The sequence below is a fragment of the Cygnus olor genome, chromosome 4 (genome assembly GCF_009769625.2).
Source record: "Cygnus olor isolate bCygOlo1 chromosome 4, bCygOlo1.pri.v2, whole genome shotgun sequence".
Classification (NCBI taxonomy): domain Eukaryota; kingdom Metazoa; phylum Chordata; class Aves; order Anseriformes; family Anatidae; genus Cygnus; species Cygnus olor.
The window spans coordinates 26773437-26792387 of NC_049172.1; the positions used below are offsets into that span (position 1 = coordinate 26773437).

Consider the following 18951-nt stretch of genomic DNA (forward strand, 5'->3'; position numbering starts at 1 on the left):
AGCTTCCCCCACCCCTCAAAAACTGTTTAATTTGAGCTTCTATATTTAAAGTCATCATAGTGCATAAAGTGCATACAATCTCAGTGTTGTCTTTATGCATTGCACTGCATCTTAATTTTTTGACTCATTCTTTTGGTTTCATTTTAACAGATTTCCCTATGTTGTTCCTTTTTTTTTTTTGGAAGTCTGCAGTAGTGGACTGCTGTCTTTATTAATAAACTTGGTCAGTTACCATCACATAGCCAGTCTTTGAAAATAGCGTTTTGAATCATGTCTTGGGACCACAGCCAGAGCTGGGGGTCGCTGATTGGCTGCACGAAACAACCATGCATTAAAAGAATGTAATCTTGGCATCTCTGCTGTGACATTTATCCAGCCTGCTGATAATTGCCATCTTTCGTTACAGTTACATTGCTGGCCTTAGAGTCCTTGATATTCTGCAGGATGTCATGGCTGCTGCCATCATCTTAATTTGTGTGGGTAATAATACAGTCAAACAACAGAGTTTACATTGTTAGGCTTGGAAATTCAATCCCTGTTTGATTTGATGAGTTAATATATTGATATCAGGTTTGACAACTTTCCTATAATTTTGAATCATGTCCTAATTTGTCTTGCTTCCATCATGTTTCTGGGGTGTCTGTTGCATCGCTGTCCTTTTTTAAAAACAAAATTCAGGTTTTCCATCATGTGCTTCTACCATTTATGCCAAGCTATTTATAAAATTTTTGGTTTGTTTTTTGTGCCTGTGTATTTCTTGAATAGGACTCTGTGCTTGACTGACTTACCATGGTTTCTTATTTCCATTTTGAAAACTTCAGTCCACTCTCTTATTAGACATGCAGAATTTTTGTGACTCCCTTCCTACTGGAAGTGAAGGTGTGTGTTCTTACTCATCTGATGTTTCCCACCTGCTACATTGCTTAGAACTCTCCTATAATCTTTTTTTTTTAAGTACTACCATTCTGCTACTGTGTTGGTATAGAGTGAACTCTTAGAAATTCCTATTATTCCGTAGTTCTTAAAGAATCTCTTTCCTCTTCTTACAGTTTTTTTTTTTTTTTTTTTTTCAGAAATGGTGTTCTTTTTTCCTCCTGGATCAGTCATTGAAGCCTTACTTCTTCTGCTTCTCTCTTAGGAAAAATATTTGTAACTTAGAACTTGCTGTAGTGAACTGACTACATCAGGCTTTTCCTACTTCGTAGGCATTGCAATTGGTTATCATCAGTAGATGCTTCTAGCAGGACACATAATGTTGGTGAGAGTGGTTTTGTTTGTTTATTTGTTTGTTTTTAATATTGCGGCTTGTGAGTAGGAGCTGTACTGTGGAACAGCTTTTGCAGTCTTTCTTTTATTGTAACAGAAGTATATAATATGTGCTGAGTATAATGCTCATGTGTTCTTCCCATGAAGAGATCTCATTTCAGCCTCCTGAGGGCAGTCTATCCTAAGGCATTATTACATGGGGAATTGATTAATATCTCTATGCACTTCTAGGGAAGTGGATTACCTGTGTAGATACAAAGTTGATACTGGCATTGCTGTTACCAGTGTAAAATCCAAATGCATATATCCTGGACTGTTTGTGGATGTAAGGAGTGATTTTTAAAAATGGCAAAGGTTTCAATATTGAGCTCAGTGAAATCTGAATAGAAAGTAGATACCTAAATCCATGCTTTCGACCTCTTTAGTACATTAACTACAGTTAAAACATGCACTGCAATGATTATAGCTGTTGGACAAATTTTCCTCCTTTGATCTGTTGCATAGTGTGAGAGCTTGTATTGCACGAAACTGAGGTGACTATTGCCAGTTACAGTAGTGTGAGCCTTTTTTCCCCCTCTTTTAAGCAGAGTGTAGTTCATTTAAGAAAAGCTGATGAAAACTGAAGTTTCCAGTACCAGATGCACCATTTAATTCAGGTAATCAATCGGTTTGAAGGGATGGGGCAAATGTAGTGGTGGAGAGAAGTCTTTGAAGAGCATTGGCTGTACTTAGTGCCTTAGAAGTAAGAACTCTGCTGAAGCCCCAATTTACGTTGTATTTTTACCCACACATTGTTCAATTTCAGCCCATATGCTCATGTGCTGAAGGCTCCTTTTTGCTGTAGATAGTTAGTAGCTGAGTTAGTAACAAATATTATCTGTACCGTGCCTGACATCTTTAGATCAGCATGACTATGACTACAACTGTTCCATTATTTTATGCTTTTATTTTTCATATTAACAGCTCATATCTTTTACAGTCTGGGATATTTTTGGTTCATTTCATGGAAGTACAATATGGGAACTGACAGTCTGTTTTTTCCACTCTATTTTTAAATACATCGGATCCAATTCTGATAGATTTTTTTCTTCTTCTTTCCTTGGTGTACTTTACCAGCATAGTCTCATACATATTTTGAAATAAAAACTAATATTTCTGTCTTAATTGTTAAAACCAAGGTTGCTTTGGCTACTTGCCAGTAAATTGCCAAAAATCTACAAATTGCCAGTTTGGATATGATAATACCAAACATGTTGAGACTACATAATGTGCTGGTGTCACACCAACGGACAGCCCAGCTCCACCACACCACTCTCTCACTCCTCTTTTTTCCTTCCTTAACTCTGCTCTCCCAGAGGCCCAACCATTGTTGCTGCCTGGCTCGGCTCTGGCCAGCAGTGGGTCCCTTTTGGAGCTGGCTGGAGCTGGCTCTGATCTGACATGGGGCAGCTGCTGGGCTCTGCTCACAGAGGCCACCCTGCAGCCCCCCATTACTAAAACCTTGCTAGCTAAGCCTAGTACACATACAAGTGAAAAACCATGAAATCTTACCTGGTATCATCATACCCAAGTTTGGATCTTTTAGGCACTGCATGTCAGTATGCTTAATAGATGTCTCATTTTCGTAACACAAAGTCAGTCCTAAAAGAAGCATCTGGAGTAGTTTTTGACATGTCTTCAGCGGCCACTGGTATTTGTATTTTTTGTTGTTACTTCCCATCTACTGAGCTTACTAGGTCATGCAGTTGAATTTCTTGCATTCTAAATCATCTCCTTAGCTACTAAATAGTGATAACTATTAGTCTTGCTCATTACTGTCTTAGCAGTATGTTAAAAACTGGAGTTTTGGTAATTTCTTTAGAGATAACTGCAAGGTGATTATATGGAATTGCTGAATTATGTTAGTGAAGCAGTTTGATGTTTTGTGAATTCTAATTTACAGATCTCACAGCTCTGTATCTCAAATTCTAAGTGCACTGGAAGTATGTTTTACCTCTGCATTGGAAACTGTATTTTAAAGACATCTCCACCCAAATGTTGAAGACCTGTTAAAGTGTGTTTTACTTCCTGCTGCTGTCAGTGTGACTTTTTTTTTTTTTTCTTTTGGCTAGCTTGTCTTGTTTTACTGAAAGCTTCCTGCAACTCTAGGGAAAAGAAACAATAGTTATGGCATGTGCTTTATGTAGAGGCCATTTAGTCCATCTATGTGCATGAATTTTGATCATGAGATGGCTCTGCCAGTAGTAGACTGGAACTGCATCCATTCTCTGTGTATTCTTGTAGCTCTTTTATCAGAAGGCATATGGAATGGAGACGACCTGTAGTTTTATAGCTCACCATGATTTTCAGCATATCAGAGCGGAGGTCATGCTAAGCCTTCTGCTATACAGCGGAGCTGTGTTGTTTATCAGTAAGTATTAGATGGGTGATGAATTTACTGCATGTTTCTGCAAAGCTGTTCACTACGTTTTCTGTAAAATGTTTGTTTCTGTTCATACCATGGTGTATTCTTTCTAATGACCATGCCTGTACTATCTGGCTTCCAGGAATGCTTATCATGTGCCCGTACTGCTCTTAGATTAATCAAGGTGGTGTCCTTCCATTTCAGCGAGAGCGAAAAGTATTAGATTATTTATGTGAGGTGAGTTCTGTTCATAATAAATTATTTAATGAGAAGTATTTTGGAGGAGCTACTTGCATTGCAGAATTAGTAAACTTAGTTTTGCCTCTTAAAAGGACATTTCATTTGAGCTCCCCTTACTGTATTATTCTTTCTAAGAAGGAACTAGATTTCTGCTGTAGTAACTGCTTAGTAAGGCTCTGTGTAAGCTTCCTCAGGTTTCCACATTGAGAATAACATTGGTTCTGAATTTGGACTTGACTTCTGCCAAAATAGGACCAGACAGATCTGAACTGTGAAGCAAGGACTGTGGAAATGCACTAGTCATCAACACGTTTTTTTCTCACTTAAGGTGCTATGTTCTTTTTGTTCCATCGTTGCCCTGGGCGAAGACAGATAACTGATGTGTTTGTCCTCAGAATTAGTGATTAGAAACACTGTCAACCCATCTCCATTTTTAGGATGCATAGGCTGACCAGAAATTTGTTGTTTCAGCATGACAATTAGTAGTGGTAGCTTTGCCCTTTATTACGCTGGTTTTTGTATGTTGCAAGAAAACACTAATAATCACAAGTGAAAACTTTGTTCTGTTTCTGCAGAGTTGGTTGTTTAATGGATTTGGCACTCTGAAAAAAAATGCTTGGAAGGGAACAAGTGTTTAGTAAGTTAAGAATTACTTCATTCTTCTGTGAAAGCTTCTATTAAGTCTTCTATTATTTCTATTGAGGCTTTGTATCTGTTTTATGCTCTTTGAGTACAAGACACATGAGCGAAACAAGTAATTGAGCCTATTTAGTATTAAAATGCTATTTTTTAGATTTGGAAATCTACATTATGCAATTACACTTTTTTTTTTCCAGGTGGAAAGTGGATCTGGAGCTTTTCATAGTGAAATTCTTGAAAGCTGCTGCTGTTGCATACCTCAAATGACAGCATTCACGTACAGTTCAAGATGTTTGGCTTTACGAACAGTTGTACTGTTAGAGTTACATTTTATTTTGCTTTTTTGTTTATTATACATTGCATGAAGTAATAAAAGCTCAGAGATTGTACAGCTGAAGCCAATCCAGAATTTGAGAAAGGTAAAACTTCTATTGCAGATTGTGTTTAAAAAAATGTTCAGTGACTCTTAATTCTAAAGTATTGTAGGAGGAAGTGGGTTGATAATTAGAAGTAGCACGGTACATTATCCTATGGAATAGTGTGGTAAAATAGGCTTGCTTTTAGACAGGCACTTTCCTACAAATAACTTTAGCAGTTGCTTGGACAAATACTGCATGTAAAAAAAAAAAATCACCAAAATCAAAATCCATTAGTTCTTCATCTCCAACAGAATAGAGATGTGTTACCTGTTTGTACGGGAAATTTTATCGTAATAGGTAATTTTAACACCTTGTGCAGTAACATGGAAGGGTCCTGGCCTTGGCAATACATTTTTGTACCCTGGGTTCATCTTTGTAGAATATCTATGTGATTTCTGGGCCAAGAGTTCACCAAAAAAGCTTGACAATGTATTTAGTTACAGGTTTAAAAAAATCATTAAAAAAAAAAAAAAAAAAGAAAAAAAACAACACCCTAATCCATTCAGTGTGATATTTGTGTTCCTGCTGTAAATGATGTAATCATTCTGACTAGCAGCTATGTGCTGTATTTTTTTTAGTGATTTTTTTTTTTTCTTTTCTTGTTCTGCAGCTGTTTTCTGGCCCGTTTCGGCTACTACAAAACTGGACTGTGAGTGACAGCAATTGCAAGACTTGGCCCTTCCCCAGGGTTTACCTATTTGCACTGCAGTTGTTTTGTAAAGGAAGAATTTCTCCTTCTAGTGTTGGATTTAAGTTCATTCAGCTTCCTCTTCCTCTCGATAGCTGCTGAAATGGCTGTACAGGTACTGCCTCTTGTAATCTAGCTTTTTGCTGTAAATGTGAGGTGAGCATTATGTTTCCAACACATTTTATTGGAGATTGAGTGCAGTGTGGGATTATTTTACGTATTAATAACGTTAAGATTGCAAATTGTAGCTTAATTTTGTATTATGGTTCCTAGCTTTAAGACACTTTAAAGAATACTGTGTGATGTCTGGAATAGATTGTAAAGTTCTTGGGGCAAGAGGGGTGTTTTCATCTGACTGATGTGTTTTACATGCTTACGGTTCTGTTCAAATAGAAATGCTGTGCAGGGGAGGGGCTTTTGCTTTTAGCCTGGTCAGGAGAACTAGCTTAAATGTGAGCAGGCTCTAGTGCCTGCGCGTACAGCTGAACTGTGAGGCAGAGAAGTGAGTCTGTTGTAAACATGTGTAATCTGAGCAGGCATTTCCAAACCATGCATTAATTTACCTACCTATACTCCAAAATGTGGGTTTGGCAGATGGGGCACACAGCCATAGCTGATCCCCCTAGCACCACTACATGGTGGGTAATATGTTCTCACGGACTACTCATATATTAAATCTGTTTGAGTTGCTTGCAGAGCTCAGGATGCAGTTCCCCATATCTGGGGAATCGAGGCTTTTATTAGCATACAAAGTGAATGAAAATGACCTTTGACAGTGGTAGCAGAGACTGAAACTATACTGCATCAGCTGGGGCTTCACACCGGACTGTAATTTAGTTTGATCAACCTCCAGTTGGCTGGGGTGGAAACTTTTTTTAATGTTAGTTGCTGTTGCCATGAAATTGCAGGATAAACATTTATGCTGTATTAAGGTATGCTATGAGCTGGAAACAAACAAAAAAACCCTTCATGCATGTGGAATTTTGCACATCACTCTTGATGCTTGACAGGGGTTTCTGTCAGCATCCCGAATGGTGTTGTATTGGGCCTTGGACTGTGTTGAATACACTTGGATTGATGAGCTTCCTAAATAATTGGAAGTCTTTCCATAGCTAAGCCTGCACTCTTATAGAAGGTTAGAACCCCCCCCCGCCCCCCCCCATGAAGCGTTAAAAGTACACTTTCACATAATACTATCTATCTGTCTTTGGAGTTTGTGGAGGGAGATTGAAATGCTAACAGTTACTTTGATGCATCCAAGAATTCCATTTTTTTTGGCTTGAAAAGTATGTCACTTTTCTTGTGCCACGCTTCTATCTCTGAATCTGTAAACCCAAACAGTCCCAGTAACTAAGTAACAGCACTGCTGAATGTTTTCATAAAAACAACTTTGCTGCTTAGAGATGTGATTTACTACATAAGTGTGTGTATGTGTACATATATACAGAGGCAAAAAGTGATGATGACCTCATCTTAACTAGCTCACAAGAGCAGTCTCAGTTTTTCACTCTCAGCCAAACCCAAAATTACTGTGAGCAGACAGAACTCCATTGACTTCACTTGCAGTTAATCGCCATTAACGTCAGTACTCACTCAATTGCTGATAGTTGTTTGTAGTGATCAGTGCTTGAAATGTAAACCTAAAAGAAAAAAATTCATTACCTTACAGCTTTCCCCGTATCTTTGTGCAGAAAGCAGAGAAGGAGAAGCTAGTTAACATTCAGGATTTTACATGTAAGTCTTAACATTTTGTTTGCTTAGTTTTGGTGCAACCTTTTCAGAATTCTGTTCTTAAACCAATTTAACAGTACTTGCACGGTGCCCCTTACTTAGAATCAGTTGTTAGTCATGTCATATAGCAATTACTAGTTATGAAAACTAGACCTTTTGTAACATCTTGGGGAAAAAAGCATCTTCAGGTACTTGTATTGTGCAGAAGTATCTCAGAATTTATGGGTCATGTTCCTGTTTTATTTAAAAAGATTTAGGGTCACAAGGGCAGCATTATGATAAACACAGTGTAGTCAGCTGTAGATGCTTCATATGGCCCTCATTTTGTCTGTATTCAAAAGATTTAAATTTCTAAATCTTAAATGCGCATGGTTGTAGTGAAACAGTTAATAGTCTTACCAGAAGCAAAACGTTCTATTTGTGTAATATTTATTGATGTTAAACCCACATTATACCAGCACAACAATCCAAAGTAATGATAGTACATTTTTATAAATACAAATAAAAGGTGGCAAAATAATGCTAGTGAAGCTAAACAAAAAAAAGTAAATTAGCATGTCACAGTTGTGAAAAATTTGGCAAATGCTATGACATACTTGTTCTAGAATATAATCAGATTATTCCCATATGACGGACTATGACATTAATTTAGAGTAACGATCCCCGGCACTGGTCATATCCTGCACCAGTTTGCACCGAATAGTACTAACTTATGTGCTAAAGTTTATTAGTCACTAAAAACAAAACAAACTTTGTGTACTTACAAAGCAATACACGTATAGCAGTAATGCAATATATGGTGTACACAATTACAAAATTAAAAAAAAACTAAGTACAGGACTTCTGAATAACTGAACTGAGATAAAAGATTTCAACACTTTTATTATAAATAATGAAAGATACCATATATGTGCTTCATATAAGGAATACAGTGTTTTCCTTTCATAGCAAAGTATGCTCGTACCATCAAATGCTCATTTTTCTTGTCAGGTCTAGTAATTCTTCCATCCCTCCCTCCCTCCCCCTCATCCGAAATTCATTTGGTTCTAATTTAAAACTACCTCGTCAGGTCTGACTAGGTAGGGCTCCAGTTTGATGTGGATTTGCCTTGCATTCTGTAAGTAGCTTTAAGGCATTTCATCTACTGCGCACAGACTGCACCCATTAAAAGAGCTGTAGTTTGCCTACAATAGAGAGGATAATAAAAAAAAATAGAAGTCCACCAGAGACATATTCTATGTTAAGAAGAAAAAATGGCGCACATTTTGGTGGTGTTTTTGTCCATCTTCATCTTCTGCTTCCTCAGATCTGCGAGCTTCTCACCTATGGTGTATACTTGTCATTGAAATTCCTGTTGCAGTCTCAACCCATTTCTCACTTACTATGCATTTCTAAAATCCTCATACGCGTTACGCAAGCTCTAAACAGTCAGACGTCCCATACGTACATTCCCTAATTTTCAGCTCACCTTAGAATTTCAGACTCTTCCGTGGGAGCGTTACGAGGTCACAGGCTGTCCTCGGGAAATCCGCAGAGAGTTTCAACCTCTTGCCCTGACCCCCTCCCACCCCTTGCAGTAACCTACTGCACTGGTCGTACTGTCGGCATTTTTTTCTCCTCTAGTTACTAAGATTTATAGTCTGGAGTAGACTTATTATGTCAGCTCTTTTTCTTCATTAGCTTGAAGAAGTTAAATTACTTACGCTTAAATAATCTTTGCTGTATGTTTGTACGTAAGCTTCCTCCTAGGTGGCAGAAAGGAAAAATACAAAAGAATTTAAAATTATGGTGTCGATGTTGCTTTATAGAATTGTCCATACTAATGGCACTTAAGGCAAGGTTTTTGTTTTTTTTCACTGTAGAATAAAAAGCAGGTTTCAGAGTTACAATGTTTGCTTACGTTTCTCTTCCTTGTCCCTTCCTGTTTTTTTCTTACAATATTGCACTTGTTCACTGTAGCTATCAGAATGCATTGCCATTTCAGAGCTATAGATAACCATACATTCTAATTTGCTTGTGATCTAATGGCCTCAAATAAAACGTCTCGCACCATTAAGATTGTGTAGCATCTACTTACTGCTTACGAAGGCAAGTAGTGATAAATAGTGTTTTCTTCTGAAAAATCTGTCTCACTGATGCAGTTTGGCCTTTATGAAAAGGGTTATTCGTAAGAGCTGAAGCAACTTAGGTATAAGGAATCGGTGAAGGTGATTTGTTGTGCAATGTGTACATTTCTATTAATAATCTACCTATTCTTCTAATTTGGTATAATGAATAAGGAATATATGGTTATTGTGTTTGTCGTTTATCTTTCGTACTTGAAGGTGTCTGCCTTTGCATAAAGTGACATAGGAGTATCATTGGTCAAGGCAATGGCTTTCAGTGTTTCTGCTTTGAAAGAAAATGATGGAAGTGGCAGCTCGGGTCTACAGATCATCGCTCTCTACCAAACCAGACTGCATTGTCAGATGGACTGGATTTGCTTCAGGCTGGAAAGCTGCTTTGATGTCTAGTCCTTGGTCACAAAGTGCAGCGTATCGGCTGGTCGAGGGCCGCACCTTCTTTGGCTTGGTTGTCTGAGGTTGTTGTTGCCACTGAGCTACAGATTAAAAAGGAAAGAAAAAAAGATGTAGACATCTTGACCTCTGCAACAAAGCGTACCAGATGCACAATCAACCCTTTGTGAAGGAGATAACCAATTTCTGAGCAGCTGAGAAGCATCACATCAAAGGCAAGTTTGTTTCATTTCTTGGTGTATGGTTTTTTTTTTTTTATTTTCCTCAGCATCTAGTTTCACCATCAAATGTGGTTAGTAAAAACCAAGTATGTGTTTGTTCCTTTGCCTTTTTGGCATTGCTTTCTACCTTTCTTTGTATCATCGATAAGGGCAACAGCAAGGTATTTATGTCTGTGCACTAATATTACAGTGACAGGCCTGTTCTAGGGGTGGTTGTTGGTCAGGAAAAGAAATCATCTGGTTGTTGTTTGGGAAAAGAAATCATTGCCACCCCTTGTATTCAGAAGAATGCTGAGTGGAGTTTCTAATTCACGAGTCATTGAAACGATCATTTATCGTTCCAATTTTCTCACCTCCTTTGTTCTTGTTATGAGGACTGGTAATGGATTTTAGTTTAAGAAAATGGTCACTGTGCAAGGGGCTGCTTTGGAACAAACTGAATAATTAAGCAGAAAGGCTACTACTACTACATCTACTACACTTCTGGTAGTCACCCGTGTATTACAGACTAATGGATGAAAGAATACAAAAGGTTAGGGAAGTGCTAGCAGAGCAATAGTAATAATGATCCACAAAATTAATGTCATCATGCCGTTATCTGTTGTTAATTAGCTCTATTTAATATACTAAGTAAAAATAGAAAGCATGCATGCTTGTTTTGCTTTAGGTATCTGAAAGATGGTGGGAGTACTTTGACAGAGCATGTGTTGTCTTGATGTGGATCGTTACTATTGAGGAGAAACTATAAACAAAAGAAAAAGAGACCCATGTAAACCATTCTGCGAACAAACCGAAACTTGGGTAACTATTGCTTTTGGGGGATCAATGTGATCATGAAAAAGGAAGCCACTTACTATAAACATCCAGCCTGGCAGTGCAGGACACAATCCCAGCCTCGTTCTTAGCTGAAACGGTATACCAACCGGCATCCTCTTTTGTAGCTCCCTGAATAAGCAGGCAGATGTAGCCATAGTTATCCTGGTGCATGCTAAACAAAAGAAAAGTAGAAAATTACTATTTAAATTGCAAACCAGCGTAGACTGTTTTTAAATGTCCTTATACACAGGCCCAATCCTAGTTATAGATTAATTAATTGTAGTCCACTTCTAATTAATTTAAAACTTCCTCTGAAATTAGCAAGTGGAAAATAAAACCTTGAATATGCCTGATAATTTGGCAGTTTAATATCCTGTATTGAAAAACTAAGCAGCAAAACCACATGCAGCAATTTCTCTTTCAGAATTACAGGTTAAGACATCTGGAAGTCACACTGACGTAGTGGGGATGTCAGAACTTACCCAGACTTTGTGGGGAAAGGATAAAAGATTTCACTTGAGGAATGAGGTACTGAAATATTTGTAGTTATTTTGAAGAACCAGTAATTTATTACAGTGTCATATCAGTAATGAGTTCCTTTTTATATTATTTTTAAGTATTATATTAAATATTATATTAAAATTTTCTTTTTATATTAAAATATTTATATTTAAATCTTTTATATTAAAATTGCTCTTCAGTGTTTTTACAAAATGCAATCAAATACTGGTGACAAGCTTAAAGATCTTACAATCAAAAAAAAATATATATAACGACATTTTTCCCACTGCCCCTATAGTATTTCTACATAAAGATGATTTGGGGGATTTAAAGGCCAGCACTAACTCATAGCTGGATTCAGAGACGTGCACACGCTGTAGTAGCAGAGCTGGGCTCAGCTTTTAGCTGCCTTGGTTCCCAGAGGGAGCACGGGAAAATGGAGCGCTGAGGAACGAAGGAGACAGAAGTGAGATGCTGCACAATTACTCTACTTGAACTAGCATTTACTAAATGCTGGAGAAAAGTGTGCATAAAACCCTGCATAAAGCATTTACCTCTCGTAAAATTTTAAAACCCTCAGCTGTCTCATGGAGTTAGATCCACTTGAGTGGGCATAACTAAACTTTGGGCCAAACGGAGCACACATTAGCTCCTACCAGTCAGGATACTGAGCGGGGAGAAGGAAGAGATGGAGCGTTAGCGTCTCCACTACTTCTGCGTTATGATTTTGCACTGGTATGGATATTTAGCTATCCCAGTACTGTCATTCAGGAAAGCTCTTTTGCTTAACTACACAGCAGAGTTAAGAATCAATGTTTCCGCTGAGAAGCAGATCGAGAAATTTTACTGCAGAAAACCTGGGCTTGTAAGTAAAGCTAAGTCTTAGTTCTAAACGAGAAGAGACCACTACACGGTGCTTAAAGTGCAAAGATAGCTGTTCAAGTCCAAGGCTGGAAAACAAAGCTAACATTTTAATTCTAGCTCAGCCACCAGGCTGGCTGCAAGTTTGAATAAATGTCAAAAAGTATTACAATAACTAGTTAATATTTATGACCTGCTGTTCACCCAAAGCACTCTTATCTTCTAGTTTTTCAGTTGTATTACAGGAGAAACCATTATTGAAGAAGTGATGCCTGATGAGATTACTCTAAATCCAACTAACCTCACTCGGTCAGTGCTGTGTGTGAGTGACTCATTCTCTTTCTTCCAAAATATCTGAGGCGATGGCTCCCCCGAGATTCGACACTCCAGTCGCACTGGAAATCCCTCAGTCACGCCTGTGTTTTGTAGTTTCTCTATAAACACAGGTGCTTTGTGTACTTCCTTAGCTGTGGAAATAAAAATCACAGAAAGGTTGACACTAGTCTTTAAAAAGTGAGCTTTTCTTTCAGCAGTATGCGAAAAAACAGTAATGAAAAATGTAAGTGGCAGGAAACTTAAGTGTTGTCTTCATTAATCATGAAGTCCAACCCTGATTCCTCTGAAGAAAACAGCCACACCAGTATTTTAATAAAGGAGAAGTGAGCTCTAATAGAGCTGAGTGTTTTCCTCCCCCGCCCCGGCCCCCAGGAGAACTGAAATGTGGAGCATGGAGATGAGATTAATTGGCTGCACCGTGCTTGTTAAACAGTGCTCCTTCATACTCCATAAAAGGATGAGCCTTTAATTATAGAAGGAAGTGCTCTGCCAGCAGGTTGGAATGGCATTAGTCTCACATCCTGTGCAATACACAGATCATATCATGCTAGCAACCCAGAGATAGATACGGCTCTGCACAAACTGCCAATAAGAAGCACATTGGGGTGAACAGTCTGGTTTGTGGCCTCAGCTGTCCCTCAGGCTGACAGCCCTCTGTTCCTCACTGCGTGCGTACCCGCAGGTTACCTGCAGCCAACCAAGGCCAATGCAGAACGTAACCGTGCCGCCCAGAAGTGTGCTGTAGTCCCGTTACTGCGCGCTTCCCCCGTCTTAGCCCCCTGCCCCCTCAGCCACATCACCTGACAGCACTTCACTTTTCCTCGTGCAGCGCTCAGCACGAAGGCGTTACCTGCAACAACGAGCTCCAGGCTGAATGTGTTTTCACCAGCTCGATTGCTGGCAACGCACGTGTAGATCCCAGCATCTCTAGCCGTGACTGGCTCTATGATCAAGGAGTGCACGCCGTTCTCACGCACCAGCATCTTGTGCGAGCTATCGGGACGAATGGGCCTTCCATTAAGTTGCCAGCTTAAATCGGGAGTTGGTAATCCACTAACCTTCGGTGGGAAAAAAACAATGGGAAACTGTTAGCCATGCAAAGCACTGGAGGAGTCCTGACTTGTTGCTTCAGAGGAGCTGGGGTTTGTTTGCTAGTGCAGGTGTACCACAAGATTTACTAATTCCATCCTGCATTACACATTGACTCAGTTATATTAATTTACTTGCTTTCTGGCCAACTCCCTGAATTCCGTGATGTCTTATGGGTGTGACTGAAAAAAGATCGGTGTTTAGATATGCTAGAATCTAAATAATAATACATTGCAAAACAAAAGGCAGGGTGACACCTTTTGTCATTTTTGATTGTTTGCTCTTCATGTGGAATAAAAAGATACTCCTTTCTGAATTAATTTCTTGTGGAAAACTTACAGACAAAAAGATGTTAGCTGACTACTTATGGAACTCTAAATTCCATTGCGCTGAGGTATAACCCAGTGACAGCGCTGCCTGCACTAGTTTATACTTGGTCTGTGTGAACGAGTCCGGCACTGCTGAAAGCCGTGCCACTTGCTGGGGGTACTGCTCGAAAACAAACAGCTTCTCCCAGATGTACCAGCAGAAAGCAAACAGAAGTAGTCCAAGCCTTAATTAATTCTGCAAGGCAAAGTCATAAATCAAGATTAGGCTGTCTGAAACTAACAGAGGATCGAAACTGAAGTGGTAAAAGGACTTAAAATGGAGAAGCACTGTCTTTATGGTGTTTGCTGCTTCCCCCCACGCCCCAACATAGCTCAACTCTAAAAATCAGCTTTTTGTTAGCTGTAAGATTTGCCTGCAGCAATTTCACTGGAGGCAAGTTTTTATTGTCAACTTTTGCTGATAAGCAGTGAGATTAATTAACCCACTGACACTGCAAACAGGTAAAATAGCATTAAAAAAAAAAACTTATCTAACTTGTTTTTTTCGACTCAGCCAATGTTATGGAAAGGTAGCTGCTGTCCTTTGCTTGACACTTACCTTGCAGTCCATTCGGCATAGTTTTCCTTCTTGAACAGTCATGTCGCCAGGAGCCTGCAGAAAATGAGGCCGGAAGAATCGTTCCTGAATTGGTTCATTTTCATCACCACTGTCCCTTGATCGAGATCGTGGTCTTAAAATAACACGAAATAAAGGTAAATTATTTTTTTTCACTAAAATCAGAAGAAGTATCTAGAAACATCTAGACAACAATCTTGCTACAGAATACTTACTTGTAATAATCATATATTTATACATGAGAGTACATTTTGTTTAGTCTTTAAATCACTGCAATACAAAAAAAAAAAGCTGGCAAACCTTAGCACATAGCTTCAGTTCCTCATTTCTAGCGTCTTGTGCATTTAAACCCTTCACTGTTGCTGATTACAGCAGACAACGCGCGTACTGTTTGTTAATTATGTTTACCTTTCAGAAAACAACAGCAGCTAAAAGCTAACTCATCTCAGTGGAGAAGAGACTTTTCACGTCACACTTAGTTATTTTTCATCTTCTCTTGTTCTACACCACCGAAGGCTGTATAGAAAATTCTGTGGATTAAAATGTAGCCGCTCTGGATATTTTTTCCTCATTTAATGCTTACGTAGCTTTTCAGATGTCTAAAGCCAGCTCTGAAGCACCTAACTTTTTTTGCCATTGGGCATGCCCACAGCTCCTTCAGTAGCTCCCGCTTTGCAGCTCACAAGCAATGTTTTGTTCTAGTTGGCGATTCCCTAACCATTTTTGCCAATATACATATCTCATATGCATGCAGCTAGGCTGAAAGATGGATGGGTAATTAAAAAAAAGAGCTGTATTCATATCTTTTGCTAATTAGTTCTGTAAGACCTGCTAGAAACGATGGTATCTAGTCAAGTGCAAGCTACCCATGCAAAATCTGCTGTCACAGCGTTTATACGCATCCAGGTCAGGTACTGCTTTTAAGAAGACAACTTAAAGGTCCAAGTGACGAGTGTTTCTCAGTGCCTCGTGAGGCTGAGCCAAGTAGGTTAACTAGCACCACAGAAGGGTGAAAGTACTTCTGAACACCACCACCTCACTGCTGCAGCTGCAAAATGGCAGCATCGATCAAAGCAGGGGGGGGAAAAATTACACCAGATGAAGTGGAAAATAAAGAGGCTAAGTGTTTGTCATTAAAAGCAGTTTTTTAATGATAGTATTTTCTTGAATCTTAACTAGGTTTTTTAAAGCACAGAGTTGAAAGGAAAGCTAAATCAGCATGCTGTTTGGTCTAGTGTCAGAAATTAAGAATGCATTTCTTTTTGCCTCTATAAATTTACCCCTAAAATTGCAGATGGCTTTTAAGCCTTAACCTTGAGAGTAGAAACCACTTATTTTTATTCTAAAACCTGTTGTGGTTAAAAAAAAAAAAAAAAAGAAAGAAAGAAAGATAAAGAAATGAATAGAGCCAAATACTTGAGATGTCTAGGAATGACAAAGTGCAGTAGGCAGGAATACCCTTGGATTAGCTGCAGGTTCGTTAGAGTTGCAATGCGGGCATTAAACTGCAGAGCAACTTGCAGCAGCGCTGACATCATGGTCTAAATGTGTCCAGGGAGACTCCGTGGGGCGGTGTGGTACAGTGCACACTAGCAAGCTGGGGAACACTTCATGACAGACCACGTGATAATCATTACTAATTTGGGATAAAGGAGATCAGGTTTAAATTAATGCTCTAATTGAGGGCAGGGGCAATAGGAATACATATATTTTTTTTTAATTTTCCTTAAATCCCATGCATTTTAAAATGATTTGTTTGGGGCTGTGGCTGCAGTGCTCTTGCAAGAGCACTCAACACCACTTGGGTGCTGCAGTGTTGAGCACCATGATGTCTAGGAGATTGAGCCCAAGCTTGGTACGCCTCAGGTAATTCAAAACCTCATTCCCAGAAGAATGCTAAGAAGGTAATTTTTGCAAGCTAAGCAAATTTCAGAAAAATATGACATTAAAAACAAAATGACAACTAGAAAGTTCTAAATGCTCTAAAACGGCTGCAAAGTAGTGAAGATAACAAAACCAGAGAGCTCTTCTGCCAGAACACGTTCAGTAGGAGATTAACAATACCTCAGGAAAAAGCCTGTCAACAGCGTAACAAGTCATAAAGTTCATTAAGATAATAATTACACTTGTAAAAAAGTTTTTGTTGCTGTGAAGCAAAAAAAGCTTACAGAAAAAAAAACATTGTAAGGCCACAGGAGTATTACTTATCAAAAGTGTATAGAAATATGCATGACAAATCATGCAGCGTATGGGGGAGCGCAGCACTGTGGTATGCTACATGAGGGAAGCTGATGGTGGGAGTCTGTTGTAGGAATGTGTTACATGCTCGAATTTCATCAGTCTCGGGGAGAACGGGGTGATGGGAGTAGTGGGAAAAGCTGCTAAACAGAAATAGCACTGTGCTGAATGCTTAGCAGAAACAGACCTCCTGTACAGGAAATAAGAATTCCCAGTAATTGCCCTAATTTTAATTAAATTGCTATATGGAAATCTCCCATTTGTAATTCATTACTCTACTGGACACCCATCTAAAACTCCAGTGGCACCTGAGTGCTTGCAGCAATTAAAAAGCAAAATACCAGCTGTAAGTGGCCTTGGATTTCAATTGCATTTAGTGAGACTGCAAAATGAGCCTTCCCCGTTATTACCCCTGGGTTCTGCCTGTTACCGAAAGAGATCCGTCTGCATTTTATCCTTCAGAAAGGAGCAGAAGTGTCGCTGCTCGGTGTTCCCTTGCCCTTACCTGTTTTCCTTTCTCCATTCCCCATTTTTAAAGACATTCCTCCTTTCTCACCCTTGTGCATTGACTAATTCAGTTGAAACCTGACTCTTTGAGGCATTTTTTTCCTTCATGGATTATCAGAGACTTTTCATTTTTACCTATTATTTGCAGGTGTAATGTGTCTTATTTACTGGACAGGCTACGCCAAACAGACACAGCTTTTCTGGGCTGTTCTCACAACGCAGCGGTGCCAGGAAATTCCCTCCTGCCCCAGTAAGCGCTTTGAGCTCAATAGGCCCAAACCTGAAGCATGGGAGGGGGCTGGCGGAACACCTCCCCGAGAGGTGCTGGGAAGCACTTTCAGGGCTGTGGGAAGCCCCGTTTGGTCAGGGCAGAAGTAAGATTGATGAGATCTTGAAAATCCAGACACTTCCTAATTAGCAGGTTCTCCTACGTACAGTTCTACAGTACATAACTGCACGAGCAATGTGAGTTTCTTTGCTGCACACAGACGTAAGGGAATTACACCTATTCTACAAGTCATAATAAGGCAATACCGAGCTTCTCTGGCCTGTGTGACCATTAAGCAAAACACATGCCTCGTTATGGCAACTGAACCAGAGCCCTATACTCTGTTGAAAGCAGTTCTGTTTGGGTAACCAAAATGAATTTTTTGTATCGTCTAAAGATGTCTAAGCTGTGCTAAATGGCCTCATAAATGCTTTGGGCAATGGAAAAAAAAGTATTTGAAAGGAAAATTCCCTTATATGGTCCAAAAACATAAACCAAAGCTCTGTATGTGAATAATTGTAAACCTCACCAAAGATAAGTTTAATACTTTATATCTGACTCATAACTCCTTGTAAGAACCTAAACTGAAATCACCAAAATACTAAAATATTTCAAATGCAACTCTAATAAATGATGTGGCTTGCAGTTATTTCTGCTGTTTCTTTAAATGAACGCTTACTAAAAGCTGCAGAAAGTATAGGCTTCCAAGAGAATCCTAGCCAGGTGAGATGTTTTAAAAAACATGCAAATGACAAGGTCTTTCCTAGCAGCTTACAGTCTAACGTGAGAGACAGAGTAGTTAGTGAACACCACAAAGAGAGGAGGAGGCAGGCAAAATAAAAGATACTTTAAAGTCACGTCATTTCAGAAGTTGCTTGTAATTCTTAGTGTGCACATTTTGAAGAAATTTTAGCAGAGGTGAGGTTTCCTCCTGTATGCCATATGTCTACCTTACCTTCTTAGACCAGGTTCTTTATCACAGCAATTTTTCAAAACAGGTATTATTGAAAGAAAAAAAAACACGCACAAAGTACCTTCTGATATGAGGCTGGCCAGGAGATGTCCAAGGGCTGCGGCCTCTTTGATTTACAGCCTGAACCATCAGCCTTCCCGTGCAACTTATTCTGCCCTGTTATGATGATGGAGAGGAGGAAAATTAAAATACTTAAAGCATGTAATAATAAATGTTCAACCTTATCTCTTCTTTGCTGCCCACTTGTTACAGAGTCTGCAACACAATCCCTTCTTTCACGAAGTTATTTAAAA

General features: G+C 39.1%; 1 protein-coding gene across 11 annotated transcripts in view; it reads right to left on the minus strand.

Annotated features, from left to right (window-relative positions):
• Positions 1–7799: 7799 nt before the first annotated feature.
• Positions 7800–18951, minus strand: part of PALLD (palladin, cytoskeletal associated protein) — a 150189-nt gene continuing 139037 nt past the window's right edge. For all 11 annotated transcript variants that reach the window (XM_040557078.1, XM_040557077.1, XM_040557076.1 and 8 more), the window contains 6 exons: positions 18720–18814; positions 14655–14787; positions 13489–13696; positions 12604–12769; positions 10979–11112; positions 7800–9986 (listed from right to left, as the gene is read on the minus strand). In XM_040557078.1, the coding sequence (XP_040413012.1) occupies positions 9814–9986; positions 10979–11112; positions 12604–12769; positions 13489–13696; positions 14655–14787; positions 18720–18814 (909 nt within the window). In that variant the 3' untranslated portion in view covers positions 7800–9813. The remainder of the gene's footprint in view (positions 9987–10978; positions 11113–12603; positions 12770–13488; positions 13697–14654; positions 14788–18719; positions 18815–18951) is intronic.